The sequence below is a fragment of the Archocentrus centrarchus genome, chromosome 3 (genome assembly GCF_007364275.1).
Source record: "Archocentrus centrarchus isolate MPI-CPG fArcCen1 chromosome 3, fArcCen1, whole genome shotgun sequence".
Taxonomy (NCBI): Eukaryota; Metazoa; Chordata; class Actinopteri; order Cichliformes; family Cichlidae; genus Archocentrus; species Archocentrus centrarchus.
In genome coordinates, this window is record NC_044348.1 from 31145554 (window position 1) to 31168221 (window position 22668).

A 22668-nucleotide genomic window follows, 5' to 3' on the forward strand; every position below is an offset into this window, starting at 1 on the left:
TAAAATGAGAACCTTCCAAATGAATGTAAGCATTTACTAGAAAAAAATAACATTGTGCTAGTAGGATAGCATAATAGTATGATAGGTCCAAAAAGATTTAAAGGACCTGTTCGGTTTTTTTTTTCCTACCTGGAAGATAAAGATTGCTTCATGCTTTTATTGTTTGTGATATCTTCTTAATGCCACAAGAGAAAAGGCCTCAAGATGAAGACTAATCTCAGATAATGTTACTTCTTCAAATCTAATCTAGAAAGCGGTGCCAAGCCACACAGTGGTTAAACACCACTCTGCAGATGTCCTAGGTCTGAATGGGGCTTTTGTTAATAATCTCATTAAGTAATGTAGGAATTTTGCTTGGCCTTGTGTGGAATAGGCTAGTGAGCTGGACTTAGCAACAGTTGCAGCTTTTTGTACCATTACCTGTAACTGAACTACATGTGAATTGCAGCAAACGTTCTATAAATATAAATTCATTGCCTCCCATTGGAGAAAATAGTGTCAGGTTGGGAAAACAAGACAGTAACAATAAACGCACTTGAAATGGGAACACTTCAGTAAGTATGGCCATAATAAATAAATATATAAAACTATATGCAGTCACCTCACCCCGGGAAACTCTAGTCTTGTAGGTAATTCTGTTTTTCTAAATAACCAGCAACAGTGTAAGCAGGTGAGTTTCTGACCCTGTTAGCTGTTGAAGTGTGATTGCTTGGGAAGCAGTGTAGTGTAAATGCAGTCATATTGCTGGAACAATGGCTTCGGCCCACTCTCGCATCGCATCATAAATCTCCGGTGTGTGATGTGTTGTTTGGCCTCAGGCTGTTGTGGCTGTCTCACTGTTAAACAAAGTGGGCTCACCTGATCTCTGACCTTCATCAGCGTCTTCTTCCATCTCCATATGAGGCCATTCTTTCTAATCAGGCATGGATTATAAAGCTGCAGCATGACCGGAGATGGAGATGGATGGAAGCTGACACTGTGGCGAGCTGCATGAGGCGGGCAACGACATCACGTTGCCATGCATGCACACAGTCACGCAGCTTCTGGGAGTGAGGCAGGTGAGAGAGAGGTGTTTAGAGTGTGAAACATCATGGCAGCAGAGCACGAGGGAGTTCAGCCATACAAGAGAGACTGACAGGCTGGCTGATACTAACAGTGATGAGGAGAGAGGAGGGCAGAGGGAGGAGAGGAGAGAGGGATGAAGGCTTGGAGGGAGATGGTAGTTAGGGCACACACACTCACACTTTGGTGTGTCTGAGCCAGTGGCAGCCAGTCTACCATGTGGCCATTAATTTGCCCACAATTACTCTCTGATGTCCAGGCTGGAGGCTTCAGACCAGGGCACAAGTTCATTTCATTTCATGGCCCTGTCTCATGACGCTCCCCTGAATGCCAAACGCCTGTTTGCATATGCAACATGTAGTAGTTGAACATTAAGAAATTAGTACTGCAGACCATGGATTTCTGCTGCTTGAGGCGAGTCAAGCAGGAAATTTAAGTTCTGTGCAAATTTATAATTTTGGTGCCTTTTTCAGCTGTTTTACTTTCACTTCATTTTATATCCGTCAGTCAATACTGTTACCTTCTTTTCTTTATTTCCCGCTTGTATAATTGTGTATAATTGCTAAGCAGCTTGTTTTAATTATTCAGTCTTTCGTATGTGTGAGCACGTCCGTAATAAACGTCTTGTTTGTTATATTCATGTGAGACTCGAGTCTGACCGGAGAGCGAATTTCAGGCTTTGGTAGGAACCTTGTGACAGGTGTCAGATTTGAATATGCATTTGGAGCTTTGCAGACTTTTAACTGAAAGCCTTTTATCAGCCGTGAAATAAGAAAAAAAAATATTCATGCACACACTGATTGTCGACATCGTCTCAAGCAACTTCTGATGGATCAAACAAGGGAAGGCAACGGTCTTCATGTTTGTGTCAATGCACTTCTAAAAGGAGGGCGACGTCAGCTCACGTTTTGAGACTTAATATTGGAACGCTGTTTATTTCCAGCAGTTTATGTAAAAGATGAGACACACAAATGAGGAAAGTGCAAATGGATATTTTCAGCTGGCAGCGAGACCCATCTGAAAACATTATTCACACCATTTGGCTTCGTGGAGATACTGAAAATATGCTCTCAATTATATATACTAGAGAGCACATCAGGTCACCTAATTCGAGTCTGTTAGGCTGTGCTTTAACCCGTGTAAATGTTTTTCGCCTATTTAGCGTGATAACGGGTGCATAAACAGGTTCATGCAGTAGAATAACACCACTGTAGATTGAAAAGAAAACCTGCTTATTCTCTTGTATCTACTGTTTTTTGTACTTTAAATAGATTTTTCCTGAGAATAGCATGAATTTTTTTTTTTTAAAAAAAGTGTAAAATCGTTATACATATTTACTGTAAAAGGACTGTTGCGGTAAACTGCAGTCATTAAAGCTTCCCCGCCACAGCCACTGATGCCTGCTTTTGTGCTTCTGTGTCGCAGTCACGCAGCCGGATGAGAGTCCAGGACGAGATGAAGATACATTTGGGGTGAGTTTTCTCCTTAACAATGTTGATGAAACAGCTGCTAAAGTTGGGGCCTCTGGACTCAGCAGAGCGCTGATGTGTGTTTCAACACAAGCATAAACTACTTTTTATTTGTCAAATACCCCTTGCAGGGCTGTTTGCTCGCCTTGACATGCAGCGCTGAGTTTCAAAGGCTACAACACAGCAAACAATGTTACAGTCAGAGTTATGTGTTTGGACTCTAATGATGCTGATGATAGCATCCTGCAGTGGGCGATGCTGTTTTGAAATGTTATTTAATGTGGGGATTTTGTACAGTTTCTGAAAGCAGTGATGGCGAGTTATTCCACTGTACTTCAATAATGGGCTTTTAATAGACTTTTTTAATAGCACACATGTTGACATGTGTTAGCAGAAAAACCAATAACACCAATAATGGCTGCTGTTATTGGGGTGGAAAGTTTCCAGGACTCGTGCATACCGGGTCACTCCCATGCTTCCCTGTGAGATGTTAATGGAAGTGACACACTGCTGGTGTTAATTATGTCTGTGCTTGTCCTGCGATGAACAGCTGAAACATCTGTGGTCAAAAAAGTGTGCAGTGCCTGATTTCTGCTGTGCCTCTTGCTGCTGCATCTGAAAGTGTTTCATAATTTGTTTTAATATTTAGTCAGTGTAAATGAAGAAAAAACATGGAAGATGTCTGGTCACTAGCTATAGGCCTAATGTTACCATTATTAGGCTGCAGCATTACTGCTGAGCCTGTTGAGAAATATATCATCTGTAGAGTTATCCTTCTTCTCATTTAAGTTGCTCTTTCCCTAAATTAATCTTATTTTTGTTGACTTGTGTACCTCAAGGGCAAAAAAATAAATAAATAAAAATAAAGCCAAAACAAAAGTGCCTCTGACTAACAATTGAGGCTGGCTTCAAAAAAAAAAAAAATCCCAGTGCACACCCTGGTCTGACTTTACAGCAGAAACAAGCATGTTTAAAGCTTGGTGCAAACAACTGCTTTGGTTGCTCATCCTTTTAAATTTCATTACCTTTCCTTAAGTAAACTTCATTAAGGCTTAAAGTTATGCATGTTGATTAGGGTGAGCCGGCTTTGAGCGAAAGGTGGGTGCCAATTAAGCCACTAGTTAACTGCCAGTCAACACCTCCGCTAGTTTTTTGTTGCATATTGTCTGACAAACACAATGGCTTGGTACAGAGTTAATTGTACTGCAAAGCCAGGCTGTGCTCCAGTTTTAATGAGCGAAATTACAGCATTCTATTAGCATATAAATTTGTACTAATTAGCACGCATCAGTGTCCATGTGATGTTCCCACACAGTCTATACCAGGCTAACCAAGCTTACTCATATTAGCTGATAGCTTATCACCTCACACTTGTCTAATATGGTCACTTCTGTCATATTGAATGGGTCCTGCAGGGTGTACAGTTTTTGGTCTGTGAATGATCCAGAATGTTTCCAGCAGTGTTCAGACTCAGATAAATACATGATTTTATTCAGTGTAACATGAATTTTGTTATAGACCCTGTATCTTCTCTAGTAATGTTAAAAGTTAGAACATTCAGCGCGTTCATAAAATTATTCGTGGGCTTGTTTTGACTGCAGATAACGGCGCTTGGGCTAACAAATGTTATTAATACATTATAACATTTCAATTCTAATTAAATGGAATAACGTGAATAAACGTGACTGAACTTGAATTGGATTCCTGCACGATTAAGGCTTGAACAATGTCAGATTTTCACTGCAAAGTGCAGGTAAAGACAACAACTCCCATGAAAATATCATCAAACAGCTACTTTTTATTGTTGTTTTAACTGAGAGACCTCTAGCAGGGAAAATCACACACTGTGTGTTTGAACGTAAAATCCTGCAGGTGATGATGAGAACCAAAGTGTACTGAGCAAAAACCATAGAAAGAAGTTCGTGCTGTATTTATTTTTAAACATCCAGGTTTGTACAGTTTAGATCTAAAATAACAGGTTGCGATGATGAGGATAAGCAGGATTTTCCGAAAGCAGCAGCAGTCACTTAGAGTCGCATCACAGAGAAAGTCTGGCTGTAGATGAGAATCATATTTAAATTACATTCTGTCAACCAGAACATATCCCAAACAAGACAGGTGTTAACTTTCCTCCACATTGGTGTAATCTGCGAGAAAGCAGTTGTCACAATCTAGTGGCTTAAACTCTGCTGAAGGTGATCAGAAATCTGGAAAGGATTATGATGTGAATACATTCCTCTGATGGCTGCCTGACTCTGACACAGCGTCTCATTTCTGCAGGTTTCCATTGCTGTGGGTTTGGCGGGTTTTGCTTGCGTCCTCCTCCTGGTCCTTTTTGTTCTCATCAACAAATACGGCCGGCGCTCCAAATTCGGTATGAAAGGTAAGTCCACACAGATAGTCAGACGAGCAGATCGGCAGGCAGACAGTTAGCTTTGTTTCCCGCCTTTCTGGCAGTTGCATCATCGTGCAGAATCCATTCCCCCAGCTAATCTTCTCTTCAGAACTTTTGTTTGCTAGAAAATATACATGAGTGGCTACTGTAGAAGTCCTACTTTTTACTGCATGTTTACTGAAGCACTGCTGCACTTTAGTCATACCCTCAAGAGAGCTCATTTAGAAAAATAATGTTTTTTTTCCCCCTTTGGAATCGGATATAAACGGTCCTTGTGACTGTTTTATGTTGCTGAATGCAACATGTAACTGGGTGCCATCTGTACACATCCACACATTAGGACAAGTCAATATCAGTACTAAGGGAGCGTTTACGTGCAAACATAGGCCTCATACAAAAAGGGATGGAACATAATTCTTGCGAGAGGACATCCCCTCATTTGGTGTTTTGATGACAGTAGTGGAGAGAAAATGTTGGTCCAAAATCTCCCACAGGGGTTCATTTGGGTCAAGATGTGGTGACTGGGAATGCGTCGCATCATTTTCATCAACAGTATTGTTATTGGAAGACACCACTCCCAGTAGGATAGATATTTCTCATCACCCACAACAACTTATAGCGACCCTTCCCTCTAATGGGACAAGTGGGCCCAAACTATGCAAACTGGCCCCCACAGCAGCCACCGTAGGGCTCGAGCATTCAAGTTTTTTCCCCCTAATTTGAGACCTATCTGTATATTCACTGCCTGTTATGTAGAGAGATCGCAGAAGGGATCATGAATTAATTAATGGACTTGGTGCTGTCGATCATGATGAGGAATTCAATAGGATTAATGTGGCTTTTGTGCATGCTGAGCTTTCATTTTGGTCCAGCTCCAGGTTTTGCTTATCTCTCCGGCGATGGCGTCGTGGAAGAGGAAAAAGCCGTCATAGTGCTGATCTAGGAGTAGAGAGCAGTTCGGGGGGGGGGGGGCAGTGGCTCAGGTCCTGCTGGTCCAGGTTCAAGCATTCACCTGCCCAGGAGCCAGCCACAGCTCTTGACCAGTGTATGGGCTCAGCATCTGCATGTGTTTGTGGTGGGTGATTTTTGTGTATGACTCACAACAGACACATCCCTGAGTCACTTTATGACAAGGTGTGCGGATTCCATATACATAAATTTCTCTGCTGGTTTCGTGCAGATTCTCGTTTCTGTCAGCTTCCAGCATTTGTCCCTTTTCCCTCTTTAATCCAAACATTTTCATGATCATGACCCGCACCCGAAACCATGCATGTTCTTCACACGTACTGTAAGTATGGAGTAAAGTAGCATTAGCCACTTCCACCTTTTAATTAACCACTTTACAGGATTAGAGTTCGTTACTTACCTCGGTAAAGAACTCTCTGCTGCAATTATTCAGGGGATGGCAATTATTGCATTGGCCTAAAGCTGGCTCTAATCAAGGATGAGTCTCACAGTTAATGAGGCTTTATAGACCTGTTTGTAATGTCATATATATTATTTTTTAGCTGTGCTAACAAACAAGTTTATGAAATAAAAGCAGGAGCAAATTTATTTCTGTGCGACACAACAGCAGTTGGACCTTCTGTGTTTGTCTGTGATAAGATTTCATTGATGCTACAGCTGCTTTACTACAACTTTCTCATTTCTTTTTATTACAACACCTTTATTCAGTAGGTGGAAATGCATTTTACACACAACAGACTAGTGTGATATCTATTTACACCCGCAGCTATGAGCTGCTATTGTCATTTTTATTTGATTCACAACTTAATATATGCAGCACCAGAAAATCAATATAAATCTGGGTGGAGAACTCAGTCTGCCCGAGCTCTGGTTTACATTACCTTTATTTTACACCTGCTATCAATTCAAAGGAGAGGCTCTGCTTCATGTCGCTGTCAGCACTCAGAGTTTACCGTGTCTCAATACTCAAATCTTTGCAAAACGGTGCTCAAATTCAGTTTCAGTACTTTCCAAGCAGAAGCGGAAAGGTAATTTATATCCTTGATGACAAGGTCCAAACTTCTACTCAGGTTTTTTTTTTTTTTCCTTTAAATCACTAAGTGCTGTGCAATTCTCCAGCAACACTTACTGCTTCATACAGTATGTTAAGATTACCTGCTTTGCTCCAAGATGCGAGTGTCTCAACAATTTCTGTTGAGACACTTGAAAAACATTTCTCATAGATTTTTCTCTTGTCTGAATGTTTCCTAGAGTAATTTCAGCTTAGCTGCCTCATTCAAGATAACAAATAGTTTTATAAATGACTGCAATAGTGCGGGAAAAATGAGCACTTTGAAGCGTGAACAAATCACCAAGTCGAGCCATTAGCGTTGCTGAAATATAGCAGCTTTTGAATAAATGTCCTGTGTACTATGTAAAGATGCACAGATCTCAGTTCCATTATCAGGTATTGTGCTATGCTGCACTCATTTGTTTGTTCTCTGAATTACTTAAGTTTCGCTTTACAGCACAGTGCCATTAATCTGTTGCTGGCTGAGCGGGTAGGTGGGGAAGGAGCAGTGTCAGCGGTATGGAAATATAGTATGTAAGACATCTGAAAATCAGCACAGCATGCGTGAAGTTCAATGAAACAGCAGCAGCCAGCGTTGCAGTCAGCACAGGAGAGGCAGACAACCCACTGCCCAACCCACTGTCTGCTGTTATCCAGCGCCAGTAACAGTTGTCATTTGTGGATGATTCAGGAGTTTGTTGTCTTGTGAGCATATTGGAGTCATAATGGAGCCTTTAGAGATTCCTGGTCACCACCACATCACCACAAAAGTCACGAGTGTCAAAGGGTGCAATAACATCATTTAGTATATTTATTTTATTACAGTCAGGAAGTGATGAAAAGACGGTTATGACGGCAGTGAGTCGGGCTGCCGTGCTCACATGCAGAGCTGTGTGTCTGAGATGACCAAATTAAGGCTCAGGGGCTCTCTTTGAGAGCATGAAGAGCCAAAAGAAGGAAAAAAACAGCCTGAAACACAAGAGTTACTCGTACACAGGCTGCCCACATTATTTGCATTTTTGGCCACAGTTAATTTGAGTGTTCACTGAGGTTATAGTGTATATATATAAATCACAGAAAATAAGGAAAACGTATAGTAAGCCCTTTGAATTACTTTGACTGACAAAAACCGATATCAGTGCTCTTTGATTCTATTCTTATGTAGTGTTGAGTCAGTTCAGTTTAAATAGAGATGCTCTTGTCTTCACTGTCACTGTGTGAGTGACTCGAGGTATAACAGACTTAAAGACAGGTGATGTCAGTGTGGACTCTTCAAGACTTCATGCTGTTCTGTGCTAAAGGGCCTGATGTGACCACACTGAGTGTATTTTCCCCTCCCACATTTGTTCTGAAGAATCAGTTGGAAGGCTTGAAGAAGTCATTACCTCTGGATGGAGCCATAATGGATTTTAGCTCCACTAAATCACTGTGGCTCTTTTGGTAGTTGGAGTTTGATCACTGAGCGTTTCTGGGCATCCAATAAAAACTTTTTTTTTTTCCTTTTTATGTGTTTGGAGAGTGTGTGTGTGTGTGTGTGTGTGTGTGTGTGTGTGTGTGTGTGTATTTGTCAGCTGCAGTCAGTTGATTTGCTGGTATTTCAAGGCTTAACACCAGCTCTATCCACTGGCTGCCCCACATTTACAGCTCTGACTGATACACAGCTGTTTGGTTTATGTGCCTGTAATTGTGGTTGTATGAAAGATACTTTACGTGTGTGTGTGTGTGTGTGTTCATATCTACTCATACTGTAGATAACCTGTTGCTTTAATCAATATGTTGTCAACTCACCTCCCAGCTAAAACATCTTGCAGCCTAAGCATCAGGCTCATCTTTCAAATTGTGACTCACACCAGTGGGCTTTGAAGTGTCTTTCACGCAGATTTTTGTCAGCAGGGAATCAATAATGCTTCTTTAGAAAAAGACACTCAGCATGTCAGTAATAAGTATTGAGCTCCCCTGTCATCTTTTCTTATGTTCTGCAGGGAATTACCCCACCCCTGCTGCTGGAAATGCAGCCAATATACAACAAAATGTATATCATTTTGTCACCTTCCCTATTTTTTCAATAAAGCCTCCTCGATACAGAGATCCAGGCCGGATGCTTCAATAAATAAAAGAAGCCTTAAGAGGAACGTAGTTGACTGGACTCGTTAAACTGGCTGCAGAATCGTGAAACTTTGCAACGTAAGCTCAAGTAAATAAAAATCATTTTTGCATCTAATATGGATGTCAGGGGTTAAACCTGGGATAGGGAGTCATTAACGTGCTTAAAAATGATTCAAATCCATTGCTGGAAATAGACTGTGATGATAACACGATATTAAATACACCTTCATATGCTCCTGGTTGTATTCTGACACAAATGTTTTTGTCATCGTTATAATACAGTAACATAACCAGTTTTGGAGTTTTGTAAATCGGATCATTTCAAGCCAATTCCGAGGGTCCCGGTGGAGTTTGGGAATCAATGCCACATTCTGCTGCACATATCCCGAGCTCATCCACAATAGTTTTTGGCAGTTGCTATGTGTTTATATAAGGAGCAGATGATACAGGCGCTATTTTTGGCCTCATTTCACGACAGAGTTTTGATTGGAAATCTACAGTGAAGAAACAAACATGTCGGGGGGGAAGTGACAAATGATGAGTGAGGCGGTTTATGCATTTAGGAGTGCAGAGACGGATGTTTCTTAAACTATGTGAAACTTGTTCAGTCTGCTATTTTTAGTTTATCACCTGCAGTGCACTCACATAGCTTTTATATACAGTTTTTTTATGTCATATCTATAGAACAAAGTGATTTTTTTTCTTTCTCACCCACAGCCATCTTTTTTTCCTGTTTCCCCTTAAAGGCACAAAATTTCTAATTCAGCACAGTCACTTTATGTTTACCATTTATTGTACAGTAACGCCTCAAAATATAACATTTAACATACTAGAGCATCTTAAAGTATTAAAATATCATAAAAAAAGGGAAACCTTTCAGTTATACGCATAAAGTGAAGCCAAGCCGCTTCTAAACCGGAGATGTTAAAAGCATCCAACTTGGACTGTTGTTCAGCGGTCCAAAGTCCTGTTTTCAGATGACAGGAAATGTAGCGTTTCATTTGGAAACCACAGTCCCAGAGCTGGGAGGAGACGCACAGAATCCAAGGTGTTTGAATGCACTGTGAAGCTTCTGTAGTCTGTGATGATGTGGGGTGCCATGTCATCTGCTGGTGTTGGTGGTGGTTGGTCCACCGTGTTTTATCAAATCCACAGTCAGCAGAGCCATCTACCAGGAGGTGCAGATTTGGATGCTTTATGCAGATTTGACTTTTCCAGCAGGACTTAGCGCCTGCCCACAGCGCCAAAACTGCTACCAAATGGTTCGCTCACCATGTTATTACTGTGCTCGACTGGCCCAGCCAACTCACCTGGCCTTAACCCTGCAGAGAATCGATGGGCTGTTGTCACAAGGAAGAAACACACAACCCAAAATTACATGAATACAACCTGGGCTCCAACACCTCAGCAGTGCCACGAGGCGATCGCTTCCATGCCAGTAAAGTTTACTTTTTTTAAAATATTCTAATAATTTGAGAAACTGGACTTCTGATTTTTATTAGCTATAAGTCATAATCAGCCAAACCAAAAAAGGCTTGAAATATTTGCATTTGTGTTTAATGAATAAGGAATATATGAAAGTTTACTTTTGAATCGTATTACAAAAAATCTATCTATCTAGAAGCTATAAAGACACTGCAGGTACGAGTACCAGTTTACGTTGCTGAACTTGTAGACTTGTCACTGCTCATAACACAACAAACTAACCTCAAGCTATCGATTGAAATTGCTCTGATCCTGTGTTATGGTTGTGCAAGTAAAATGTCAAAGACTCTATGTGAATAACAGCCTTTGGTTTGCACTGGACCTGGTTTGAGGCCTTGAATACGGCACCATCTTAGACTGAAGTGAACTGGAGCAACTTGGGTTTCAGTATCTTGCCTGAGTGCATTTCAGCACGTAGTGAGCCAGAGACTGAACGAGGACTGAACAGCCTGCAATTAGTGGACAGCCGGCTCTACCGCTTGAGCCGCGATTGCCTTCACATAGGTGTGGCATAAATTGTGCTAACAGGGAAGGTAAATTAAATTTACTATACAGTGACAGCATCCTGTTAGGGTCTTATTAATGTAACTCCTTAACCACAAACACAGTGGAGTTGTATGTGTTGGAGGGGGGGGAGTCAGATTTTTCCTCTCACAGAAGCTCCAAAGGTTCAAGACAGAAGCCTGAGAGAGCAGCAGGCGAGCTAACCATCAATCATGGCTGTCAATCATTGCAATCATCAACCACTGGCTTCAGCCTCCAGGCATGGAAGGTGCCGCCTGGTATAGATGCTAAAACGAGACTTGAATATGTAACTAAAGTTGTGTGAATTGTGACTGTCAGGTTTTATATCCAGGAATCAAAATGATCAGTGGTGTGGGTGGTTGGGGATGGGATGCTGCTGATGTCGGTTGTCAGGAAATGCCTTTGCTGAATCTGTGAGGCGTGTATGCTACAAAAGCAGGGTGTTAATTTGACCTTCACAAACTGGATAAATTCCAGGTCGTACCATACATCAGGACGGCTGACCCGCCAATTCACTCCCCCGCTGGCAAGCAGTCACGCTGCGCTTAATGTTTCAGTTAGCACGCCATACTTTACTCTGCTGCTCCTCTCCCTGTCTTAAGGAGCATCTTTACTCCTTCCTCTCTCCCTCATACCCACACTTCATCATGGTGACTAGGGATGTTCCTGGCAACTAATTTGCTAGTTGCTTAAATGAGAGAAAAATTGGACTAGTCTAAGGGTGTATTTAAAACAGCAGTGTTTAGCCCATTTTAAAATCGAACCCTGGCTCATTTTCCCCCTTGGTGCAGTTCGCTTGTGCAGGTCTGGTTTTTGTTTGTTTGCTTGTTTTGTTTTGTTCTTTATTTTTACCTTTATTTAACCAGGAAGAAAAACACATTGAGATTAAAATCTCTTTTTCAAGTGTGTCCTGGGTATGACAAATATTCACAGAAAACAGCCATACAGGTCAGAAGGATAAATAAATTAAAAAAAAGTCTAAAAATGTCATTAAAATTAAACAAAACATCTACAGCTCATTGCAGTCATTGGCAGGTTATTTAAAAGTGCCTTAAACTCACGTATTGAGACCAGGTCCTTAAGTTTGAGGTTTTTTTGAATTTCGTTCCATGTAGAAGGAGCAACGAATTGGAACGCTTTTTTGCCTGTCTCAGTCCTGGCCTTAGGAACAGACAACAAACAATCCTGAGACCGCAGAGTGTAAGGACCTGAACTCTTCTGTTGCAAGTGGGTCTGAACTTAGGAGGGAAGCAAACCTAGTACACACTTATATATAAGAACGCACCAATGCTTGAATCTGCGAACCTGAAGGTAGGGCCATCGACACCGTTTGTTTTCCTCCTTTGGAGGAGGTTGTCTCGGTCCAATTCCAAACCAACTCCAGAGCAGGGTGAGAACATGGTCTGAGCCAAGTACTTTTGTTGCTCCTGCCTCAAATACATTTGACCAATAAGCAGACTAAACATTTTGATTCACTGGAAGTTTGCTTGGAGTATTTTTTTCTCTGTGGAAAGCAGTGTAACATGTTCCACATTACTGTAATCACATTACATTTTTCAGTGATGCAACAATGTAGTGTTACTGTACTAAATTCAGTAATTACATTACAGTTACAGTTATGTCACAAAGGTTCTTTGGGTGGATAGAAAAAGCAAACAGTCAAACAAACATACTTTCTTCTTCTTCTTGCACACTCGCCAATCAGGAAGAGGGAAATGGTGGAGTGGTCTACAACTTTTGAGCGGTGGAGATATGAACATTACTTTTATTTTTATTGCATGAAAGGACAAGAAGAGCGTGATGGTAAAATGCAAACTGCGTCCAGGACAGAAGCCGCTGCATTATATGGATAACAAAACTTTGGCTTTTTCTGCACAGACTGCATGCTAACGCAAAGCTAGACCCTGAACTGCAACAGGTAAAGGCAGTGATGAGCAGTCAGGCTTCCATCATTGTAGCCTCCATTTTTACCTTAACATGTTTCTGCATCGTGTTTCTGAATCACTGTGGCGATCACTTTGAAATCTGTTTGTGCTTGTTTAGTGTGTTCATATGTAATCACTAAAAGATTGTATGTGCATCCTCATACGAATAGGGATTTGTGTTGGTCTGTGGAACTGTAGCCTAGTATTGTTAATGGGTAATTATGTGACAGTACGTTTCAGGTCATTTTACAGAGTAACGTGAAAGTAATGTAATGAGTAGTGCAGCAAATTACTTTCTCCAGCGAATAATTAGTAATGAGTAATATGTAATACATTACTCTTTTTGAATAGCAAACCCAACACTGGTGCAAAGAAACCAAACCACAGGAAAACGCTACAAGTTTACAAACTCATCAGCTGATTTGGACCAAAGCAAACAAAACTATATGTGTGAAAATGCCCCAAAAGACAGAAAACCCTGAGAAATCATTTAAAACTGAGAACAAGTTAAATACCGGTCAAATAAATAGTTTGTGTGTATTTTATGAGTTATATGAAACTGTCAATCCTGTTTTAAATGATGCTGGGATGTGCAGCACTTTGCACCCTGTATAATGTTGCAAACGCGCACAGCCTCACATTAGTATGCAGCGTTTGGCTAACCTTAGCAGTGCTAGAGCAGTAGCCTTGTTTTCTTCCGTGAAAGCGTCCACATCCCCGTGCAGAATGTGTTTTACTTTCCGCCTCTGCTCGTTTACAGGTTCCATTTGCAGAGAGAGAAAGAGACAAGATGTCTGTCAGAGCTGCAGCCAGTAGCTTTGTGACATCTTTGAACCAGTAAAAGCCGTTGTGCATTTATGAAAGAAGAATAATGCATTTAACCATCTAGTATTTATGGCAGCAACATGTAAACGTTTAGTCAGCTAGTCGTGCACACTCCACGAGTTCATGTGTGTATTTATTTCAGCCCTTTTTGTTTTTTCTTTTAAATAACCTGCCCTGTCTGGCAGCTTTCGCAATCAGGATCATGATCTGCATGCACTGTTGTGCCAAATATATTTCCTTCTTATTTTCAGCCTGTTTGCCGTGTGCATTTTCAGTGACTTTCAGTCATGCAGCTGATGTTAAGGAAGCATCCAGTGCTTGGACACAATGATCACACCAGATGCTTACCATCTTCAGATGCCTGAGCACGGCTGGACTGCTGGGGTTAAATGTGCTTGGTACACTCTGAGTTTTTCTTTTCTTTTTTTTTAGCTGCATGAGATTATTTGCTGTTTTCTAAAGCTTGTGTGATAATATTGATTGTTGAGACATTCAGACAAAACAAGCAATAAATCTCTGGGAAATTGTGATGCCCATTTCTCACAGCATGCTAATATTTGGTTAGCCAAAGGGTCATTGATAAGTTAACAAAATGACTCTGATCATCAGTCATTACCTTATATTATTAACAGGAGGCCAGCCACCTAAGACAAGCAACAGATTATAGTTTCAGGGTAAACTACCTGTGTTCATTTGGGGAACATTGTACTAACCAAATGACCAGGCCATCTGAGTCACATGAAGCATAGGTAGTAGGTAGAGGCAGCCCGCTGCCTCAGTCAGACACTCTTCCAATCAAATTTAGCTGTTCAGTTAGCACTGCTACTCACAGTGTGCGGATAGTTTTTCAGTTATCATCTCATTGTGGGAACTAAACCTGTGACGTTTTTCAGACTTTTTGCCCATCCGCTCTCTAAACAGTTTTCAGGGTTTTTAGATGGGCAGATAGACAAGTACATAAATCACAGAGATGCCCGCTAACTCACTGACACACACACCGACACGGAAGTACACACATTCACACACAAACCGTACCCTGCAGCTCGCCAGCCTCTGTGATCCAGACGTGTGTGTCAGGGTGACTTACCCTTCTCTCCGCTACATTACCTGAACCAGGCCTGGGGATGATCAACCCACCCACCCACACACATACACACACACACACTCACATATATATGTGTGTGTGTGTGTATATCTATATACACACACACACACACATAGAGCGGTATTTACTGCATCACTGCCTCACTCGGCCTCCAGTGACCAGACTGAGCTCTGCTGCTAAGCAGTGAGACATGCCCGTGTAAAGACAGATAGACTCTGTGTGTCTGTGAGGAAAACAACTTTCAATTAAAAGTTCTTTACTTGTCTTCCTAAACATTAAAGGAACTAAGACAGACCATTTTTCTTTTAAATGTAATGAACAGCAGTGCAAAGCTGCTACATACATTTACTCCAGTAAACTTTATTTCTGTATTTGCTTCGTAGTTTCAATCTTCTCGTAACTTCAGAGGGAATTTTTTTACCTTACTCGATTTAATGGCTACTTTTCAGATACAAATTTAAAGAGATTAAAATCCTGTGTATGTATGGATCACATGCTTCATCACTTTAATGCACAAGTAAAATCTGATGACCTGTAATTATATATAATAAATACTAAATAAATAACAATAAAAATACATTCAGTACCTTAAGCACATTTTACTTATTAGTCATTACTTTTCTTACCATCAGTAATGTACATTTGTGCGCCTGCTAAGAGCAAAAAACATGACTGAACTCTTCACAAGGAGACCCAAATAAACCTCTAATATTCTGAAGTAACATATTATTAGGATTATAATAACCCCTCCCTGAACCCCTATGTGCTGTATTTATTATTCATTTGTCTTCAGGCTTTTCAGTTCAATTCAGTTTTATTTATATAGCACAAATTCACAACAACAGTTGCCTCAAGGTGTTTTAGATTGTGAGGTAAAGACCCTGCAGTGTTAGAGAGAGCCTCCAACATCCATCAGACAAAACCCTGTGAGGAAGTACTTGGCGGCAGTGGGAACCAAGAACTCCTGTTTTAACAGGAAGTGACTTCCACTAGAACCGGGCTCAGAGAGAGACAGCCATCTGCCAGGACCATTTGATTGGTACAGTAAGTGGAAAGAGAAGAGGAAAAAAAGGGAGGAGCATAGAGATACAAGGACAAAACACAAACTATCAGAGATGTTACCAAAGATATTCAAAGTCACTTCCTGAAGAACTTTTTATAGTGTATATTGCCCAACTATAATTAATTTCCCTATTTTGACAAGTATTCTCTTTTAGCCTCTTTAACAGTGTTTTGATAATAGCGCCAACAGGCCTTCACGATTTGACGTGACACCTGCAGCCTGTCTTTCTTCCACTTGCGTTCAGCTCTGCGACACTCCCGTCTAACTGTACGAGTTCTATCATTGAACCAGGGCTCAGATCTAGCTTTGGGCTGTTTAGATTTTAGCGGAGCCACAGAGTCCAAGATGGTTTGACAGGAGGAATTAAACCAGACACTGAGCTTCTCAGGATCAGAGGAAATAGAATCAGGGGGAGTATAGAACTGGTCAAAAACAGCAGAGAATTGATCAGGAGAGGAAGGGCTGAAGATCCGACAGCGCCGCACAGGGGCACAAGTTTTGACTGTAGTATGAGACAACCCAACTGCAAATAACACAGGCATGTGACCGGCAAAGGCAGTGTTGCAAATCTCCTGGTTCAACACAGGAAGACCATAAGAGAGAACAAGATCCAGTGTGTGCCCAAGCTCGTGTGTAGGACCAGATACATATTGCACCATTTTGAAAATTCAAGCAAAGTATTAGTTTACAGGCTGTGAAGTCAACCTCAGCCTCACTGCCAGCAGATCAGCTGATCTCAGTGCCAGCCTTCATAAACTGATGGACGCAGCTGAAGGCCTCCTACACACTCAACTGCCAAATCCCATATTTAGGTGCTAAATCACTATATAGGTTGATTTAGCATGCCCATAGTTGGTGCACATCTGCAAGCCACTTTGCACCCTACCTCCACCTCAGCTCATCTTTTCAGACTCTTTCTGACTTCATTGTTGTCATTTATGCCTGCTCTGTTCTGTGCTCAGGTCCTGCTTCTCTTCTCCCTGCAGTATGATTTCCAAGTGAATGGAAGGATGGAGAGGCCCCAGAACAGAGCCAAATATAAATTACTGCAGATGAAAATAACTGTCTTTGTCTATTAGTGTCTATTATATGTGTTGCCCTGGAAATATCATGGCAGGTTGGATAGTTGCAAGCATGAGCTATGGTAAATCCACATGAACAGGTTCTATGCGTATCTTCAGTCTTCATTTAGGGTTTTAAATTTAAGACATCAAGTCACATATAAAAAGAAACCTCAGCATCATCTACCAAGGCACAATGAAATGGATCGCTAACCTCGTGTCTGCCGCACAAACTGTGTTTACCCTTTGCTCAGTTGGTAAAGCACCGTCATCCTAATTGGCTGTAATTCATTCTTCTGAACACTTGCGACAGATGGGGACTGCTAAGAAAACAACAACAGAGCCACCAGGAAGAGCCTCTTTCCCTCCTTTTCTTCCTTTTCTACATCTCTTCCGAGAAAAGAAGGACATTTTTTTCAGAAGTAAAGTTAATCCCTCTGTCATCTATTTCCCTCATATTGCTGCTGCCGATGCATGCCGTAGATTGCCGGCACTTTTAGCTAAACCCTAAAAGGAATTGGATGCTGCCTGCCACGTCTCAGCCACAGCATTATCTTACATGTTCTCCCTTAGTTTTTTTTTTTTTTTTGTTTGTTTTTTGCACCTTGTATGGAAAATGAAAGTACAAAAAAGGGCTGTTTATTTATTTATTTCATTTAAAAGTTGCATGAGAGCCTTCCTGAGGAGTGTGGCTATGGTTCTGTCTCTCCCTCGATGGATATAGAGTGCCAGGGTGGCCTGGGGTTGTTGCTGCAGAAATGCTGTTCCTCATATAAATAAGATTTCTATTTTTTGCAGTTTTTGTTTTTTTTTTATTTATTTTGGACTTTCAGCATTAGACTTCTAATAGCTACATGCCTCATGTCCTCTTGATGTCTTTCTGTGTAGATGGTTCCTGCTTTGCTGTGCCGTGCATTATAACTGCCAGTAAAAGGCCAGGCTTGCAGAGTGGTCTCGCTGAATGCACTTTCACTGGGTGTTTGGAAGCTTCTTTCCTTTTAAGTCTTTTCCATCAATAGTTCAGAAGGCTGTCTTTAGTCTTTTGAATTTAACAATAGCTTAATATAGCATTTTTCCAATGTCAGGACATTGCAGAATATAGCTGTAGGAGTAGAAGAAAGCTTTCTGAATTGCTGCAGCAATTTCGATCCATCCCCGAGAGGAACTGTTCTGTAAATATCATGTTTGCTCCTCTTTTTCACCCATATGATGTTACAAGGACTGACTGTGCGAGAGGCCAAAGCGTTTTGCTTTACGAAGAATACAAATGCAGTTATGCTAAAAAGCTGTTTAAGAAGACTGTCACAAACAATAACTGTGAGCCGGCCATCTTTTCTCGACAACTTGTCTTGGTTGAAAAAAGTTCCAAATTGGAAGTTACTTAGAGACGTAACATCGGCGTCTGCTGGACATCCTTTTTGAGTGCTGCATCCTTCTTGGTTTTCCAGCAAGGGGAGTTTGTTAGAACAAAATTAAGCAAAATGTCCTCACTTGTGGTGAAAGTTCAGAAACCCAAATTAATTGAGAGGGAGAGTTGAACTGGCAACGTCTGCCTCTAGGGGCCAATTCTGCCCACTGAGCTAACTTATCAGCACTCTGTGGGCAGCATCACATGTTTGCAATGGTGACATTGGGAGGAAGAGAGACTATGGCTGTGCAGATAATTAATTTCATTGTACAACAAATGAGACCAAATTTACACACACACATAGATTTACACGGCTCCAAAAAATTATTGTTACACTTTGAAAACACGTCAGTTCTCAATGGGGGAAAAAAATTTTAATTTGGATAATATTTTAAGAATGAAAGCATGCTGCATCATTTCATAGAGATTATTCAAAAACACCCCAAAAATCAAAGTGAAAAAATTTCATTGCAGCAGCTCAAAATGGTGTTCAATAGTTTGTATGGCCTTCACATGCTTGTATGCATGCCGGACGGCATTGGGGCATGCTCCTAATGAAACGATGGATAATGGGCTGGGGGATCTCCTCCCAGATCTGGACCAGGGCATCACTCAGCTCCTGGACACTTTGATGTTCAACCTGACGGCGTGTTCAGTGGACCAAAACATAATGTCCCAGAGGTGTTCTATTGGATTTAGGCTAGGCAAGTGTGGGGGACAGTCAGTGGTGTCTATTCCTTCATCCTCCAGGAACAGCCTGCATACTCTCACAACATGAGGCCAGGCATTGTCCCCAGGAGGAACCCAGGACCCACTGCACCACCAACAATGGGTCCAAGGATTTTATCCCAATACCTAATGGCAGGGTCAAGGTGATGTTACCTAGCCTGCAGAAGTCTGTGTGTCCCTCCATGGATATGCCTCCCCAGACCATCACTGACCCAGCACCGAACTGGTCATGCTGAACAATGTCACAGGCAGCATAATGTTCTCTACAGCTTCTCCAGACTCTCTCTGTCATGACCGGGGAGGAGACGGGCGAGGAAGGGCAAACACGAAGGACTCCAGAAGTAAACATAACTTAAAAGGGGATTTATTTATGTATGGGGGAAAACAAACACAAACACCTTGGAAGGTAGATGAGGGGAGAGGAAGGGAAACCACAGGGAGCACAGGGAACACTCGGGCACAAAACATCAACGACGCGACAGAGAACAACTGGAAACTGAGGGCTTAAATACACAATGGGTAATCAGGGCAAGAGGAAACAGCAGGGCACAGCAGGTGAGGCAAATGAAACTAATAACACAGGGGGAAGCAAAGCTAGACACAAAGCACAGGGAAATCACACTGGCAAAATAAAACAGGAAGTGATAAACCAAGGAACACGCAGACGAGTCAGAACACTGGGAACAAGACATCAAACATACTGGGAGGACCAACTCAGGAAATAAACTATAAACACAAAATGCTGGGCAAACGGCCCAGGACATGACACTCTCACATCTGTCTCGTGGCTTCAGGGTGAACCTGCACTTATCTGCGAAAAGCACAGGGTGCCAGTGGTTGACCTGCCAATTTTGGTATTTTATGGCAAATGCCAGTTGGGCTCCATGATGCTGGGCAGTGAGCACAGGACCCACTAGAGGACGTTTGGCCACCCTCATAAAATCTGTTTCCCATTGTTTGGTGACACCAGTGTGTCCTGTTCTACCTTGCACACAGGACCAGATACCAGTCTTGCTGATGGGTTAAAGACCTTCTACAGCCCTGTCGAGCTCTCGTAGAGTAAGTGTCTGTCTCCTGGAATCTCCTCCATGCTCTTGAGACTGTGCTCGGAGACACAGCAAACCTTCTGGAAATGGCACGTATTGATGTGCCATCCCAGAGTAGTTGGACTACCTGTACAAGCACTGTAGGGTCCAAGTATTGCCTTATGCTACCAGCAGTGACCAAGCTAGCCAAATGCAAAACTAGTGAAAAAACAGCCAGAAAAGATGAGGAGGGAAAATGACAGCTGCCTCCACCTGTAAAACCATGCCTGTTTTGGGGATTGTCTTATTGTTGCCCCTCCAGCAGTTCAATTAACCTTCTGGGGTCTAGAGAATAATTGGCCATTTTTGACTACTTTTGATTGTGGCACAATAAGATGTGACACAAACTATTTGTGCCAATCCAAAATACACTACAAGTACACTACAAGACAGAGGGACCAATCACAGGCCTGACACTTCCTGCACCAAACACGCACCAAACTTTACAACAATATTCAGCAAAAACCGTGGCATAAATTATTTATTATAAGTCTGGTTTTACTTGGTTTATCAACACATTTAACTGGTATATAGTTTGAAGTCTGCACTTTTGACACAAGTTGAAGCAGAGACTCAGCGAGGCAGCCTCCTGCTACTGCGTCATCTTAAATCGGTGATGTCATTTGGACGTGCCAGCGCATCCGTTGACTCCAGAGGATTGACACCAAAGCAGCTGAATCAGAATCAATCAGAATCAGTTTATTGTCATTACATGAAACATTTAATGACATGTAACATGATTAATAAACCCTTCTGTTACTTAACTGACCACATCAATATCCCAGAAGTTTAATTTACTTGATGCTGTATTCTGATTAAAGAAGTGTTTGTATTTTTAAGCATTTTTTTGTGTGGATCTTTTGGTGAAGTTTCTTTTTTTTCAACAACTAATATTTTGTTTTGTGGCAAAACCAGTTAAATCTTCGGTCCATCTTCTGCCCAGTGTTGCCAAGTCCGCTTATTATAAGCGACTTTGGGCTTGTTTTTTTCTAGAGTCGCTTGCAAATCTCGTGAGTCGCGGGTTGCGGTTTTTTGGGCTTGTTTTTGAACATGGAGTTGCTTATTTGGGCTTGACTTTCTTTCCGAGTGAAAGTCCTTGAATAACTCTCAGCGCCCTATAATAAAGCAAAAGACGAGAGGCAGGTAGTTTGTCCCTTCCAAGCCCCCGTTTCCTGTTTATCGCTCCTGCCCAAGTTGACCGGGCGCACACCGAAGCAAACACTCATAACAGCCCAGAGTGAGGAGGCAGCGCAAGAATGAGCTCCAGTAAGTGGGGAAAATATAGAAAAAATATAAAGAGTGTGAGAAAGAGAGCGCACTTACAGAATGGATTCGAGCTCAGATGGGAGACAGTGGCGCTAAAAGTGGGTATGCACTATATGCATAGGTGCGCCGCACAAGAGGGGGGGCGCCAAAACGATGCGACCAAATTATTTCTCTAGTCGCATTTTCTGTATTTAACAGCTGTGCATGTGATATGATCAGTAACAGAGGAACGGCGGTGATTAGGTATCCCTGTGCTCCTTCACCTCCCCTCCTCCTGTGCCCACCCCCCCCAAAATATGTGTCCGCATACACCTCTGAAAGGAGTGGGAGACGTACCAAAGGCATTCCCCAGATTTTGCAAGTGTGAAATATGTGCTCACCATGCTGATTTAGTTCAACATGCTAATACAGAGAAGCACACACACACAAAACTGTGCACCCTTCTCTTCTATGAGGCTAAGAACCATGGGTTTTACTGCTCCAAAACACAATGAGACAAAACAAAGAAGTGAGCTATACTGCTATAGAGCTATACTATTTAAAAGCAGCCTCAGTTTTACACAATGTTGTGGGTTGCCAGTTGGGCTTCTTTTGGGCTTGTTGTCATAAAGCTGGTTGCTTGTTTCTATCTCGAGATCTGGCAACACTGCTTCTGCCCAGTGTGAATGAAGGTAAAAGGTGCAAATATCAGACTATGATAAAAAGACTTCTACATAGATTCACACAGTACAACCGCAATGGCACAAAATGGCAGTACATTTATTATAACAGTAACAGCATAGTAGATACCTGCATGCTGGTACACGCTGAGCCCCCTACCCACCCAGCTTGCACCGCCATTCAGTCCCCCCCGCGATCAGACCGTGTGAGAGACCTTCACAGCAAAGGAGACGGGAGTACGCTCATCAGCCGGTCTCGTTACGACGTTTACTTCCTTTAGTTAGACAAGTTTGATTGCAGAGTCACATGGTCCTGTCTTGCATTCTGATTGGTTCTAGGGACATGGAGGCTTTTGCGGGCAATGGGAAGTGGCATTTGGAGGCTTTTGATAATTCAGACTAGTCAGAGATGGGTATTTAAGAAGCGACATGATTGATTGGTGTATAGTACTTGTGGAAAGGATCCCATAAATATCAGTATCT

At 41.8% G+C, this 22668-nt stretch overlaps 1 protein-coding gene across 1 annotated transcript in view; it reads left to right on the forward strand.

The window, feature by feature from the left end:
- The window catches only part of ntrk3b (neurotrophic tyrosine kinase, receptor, type 3b), a 230823-nt gene that overhangs the window by 121789 nt on the left and 86366 nt on the right, over positions 1 to 22668 (forward strand). Inside the window, exons 10-11 of the mRNA XM_030726087.1 lie at positions 2488 to 2534; positions 4812 to 4914. Of these exons, the coding sequence (XP_030581947.1) occupies positions 2488 to 2534; positions 4812 to 4914 (150 nt within the window). The remainder of the gene's footprint in view (positions 1 to 2487; positions 2535 to 4811; positions 4915 to 22668) is intronic.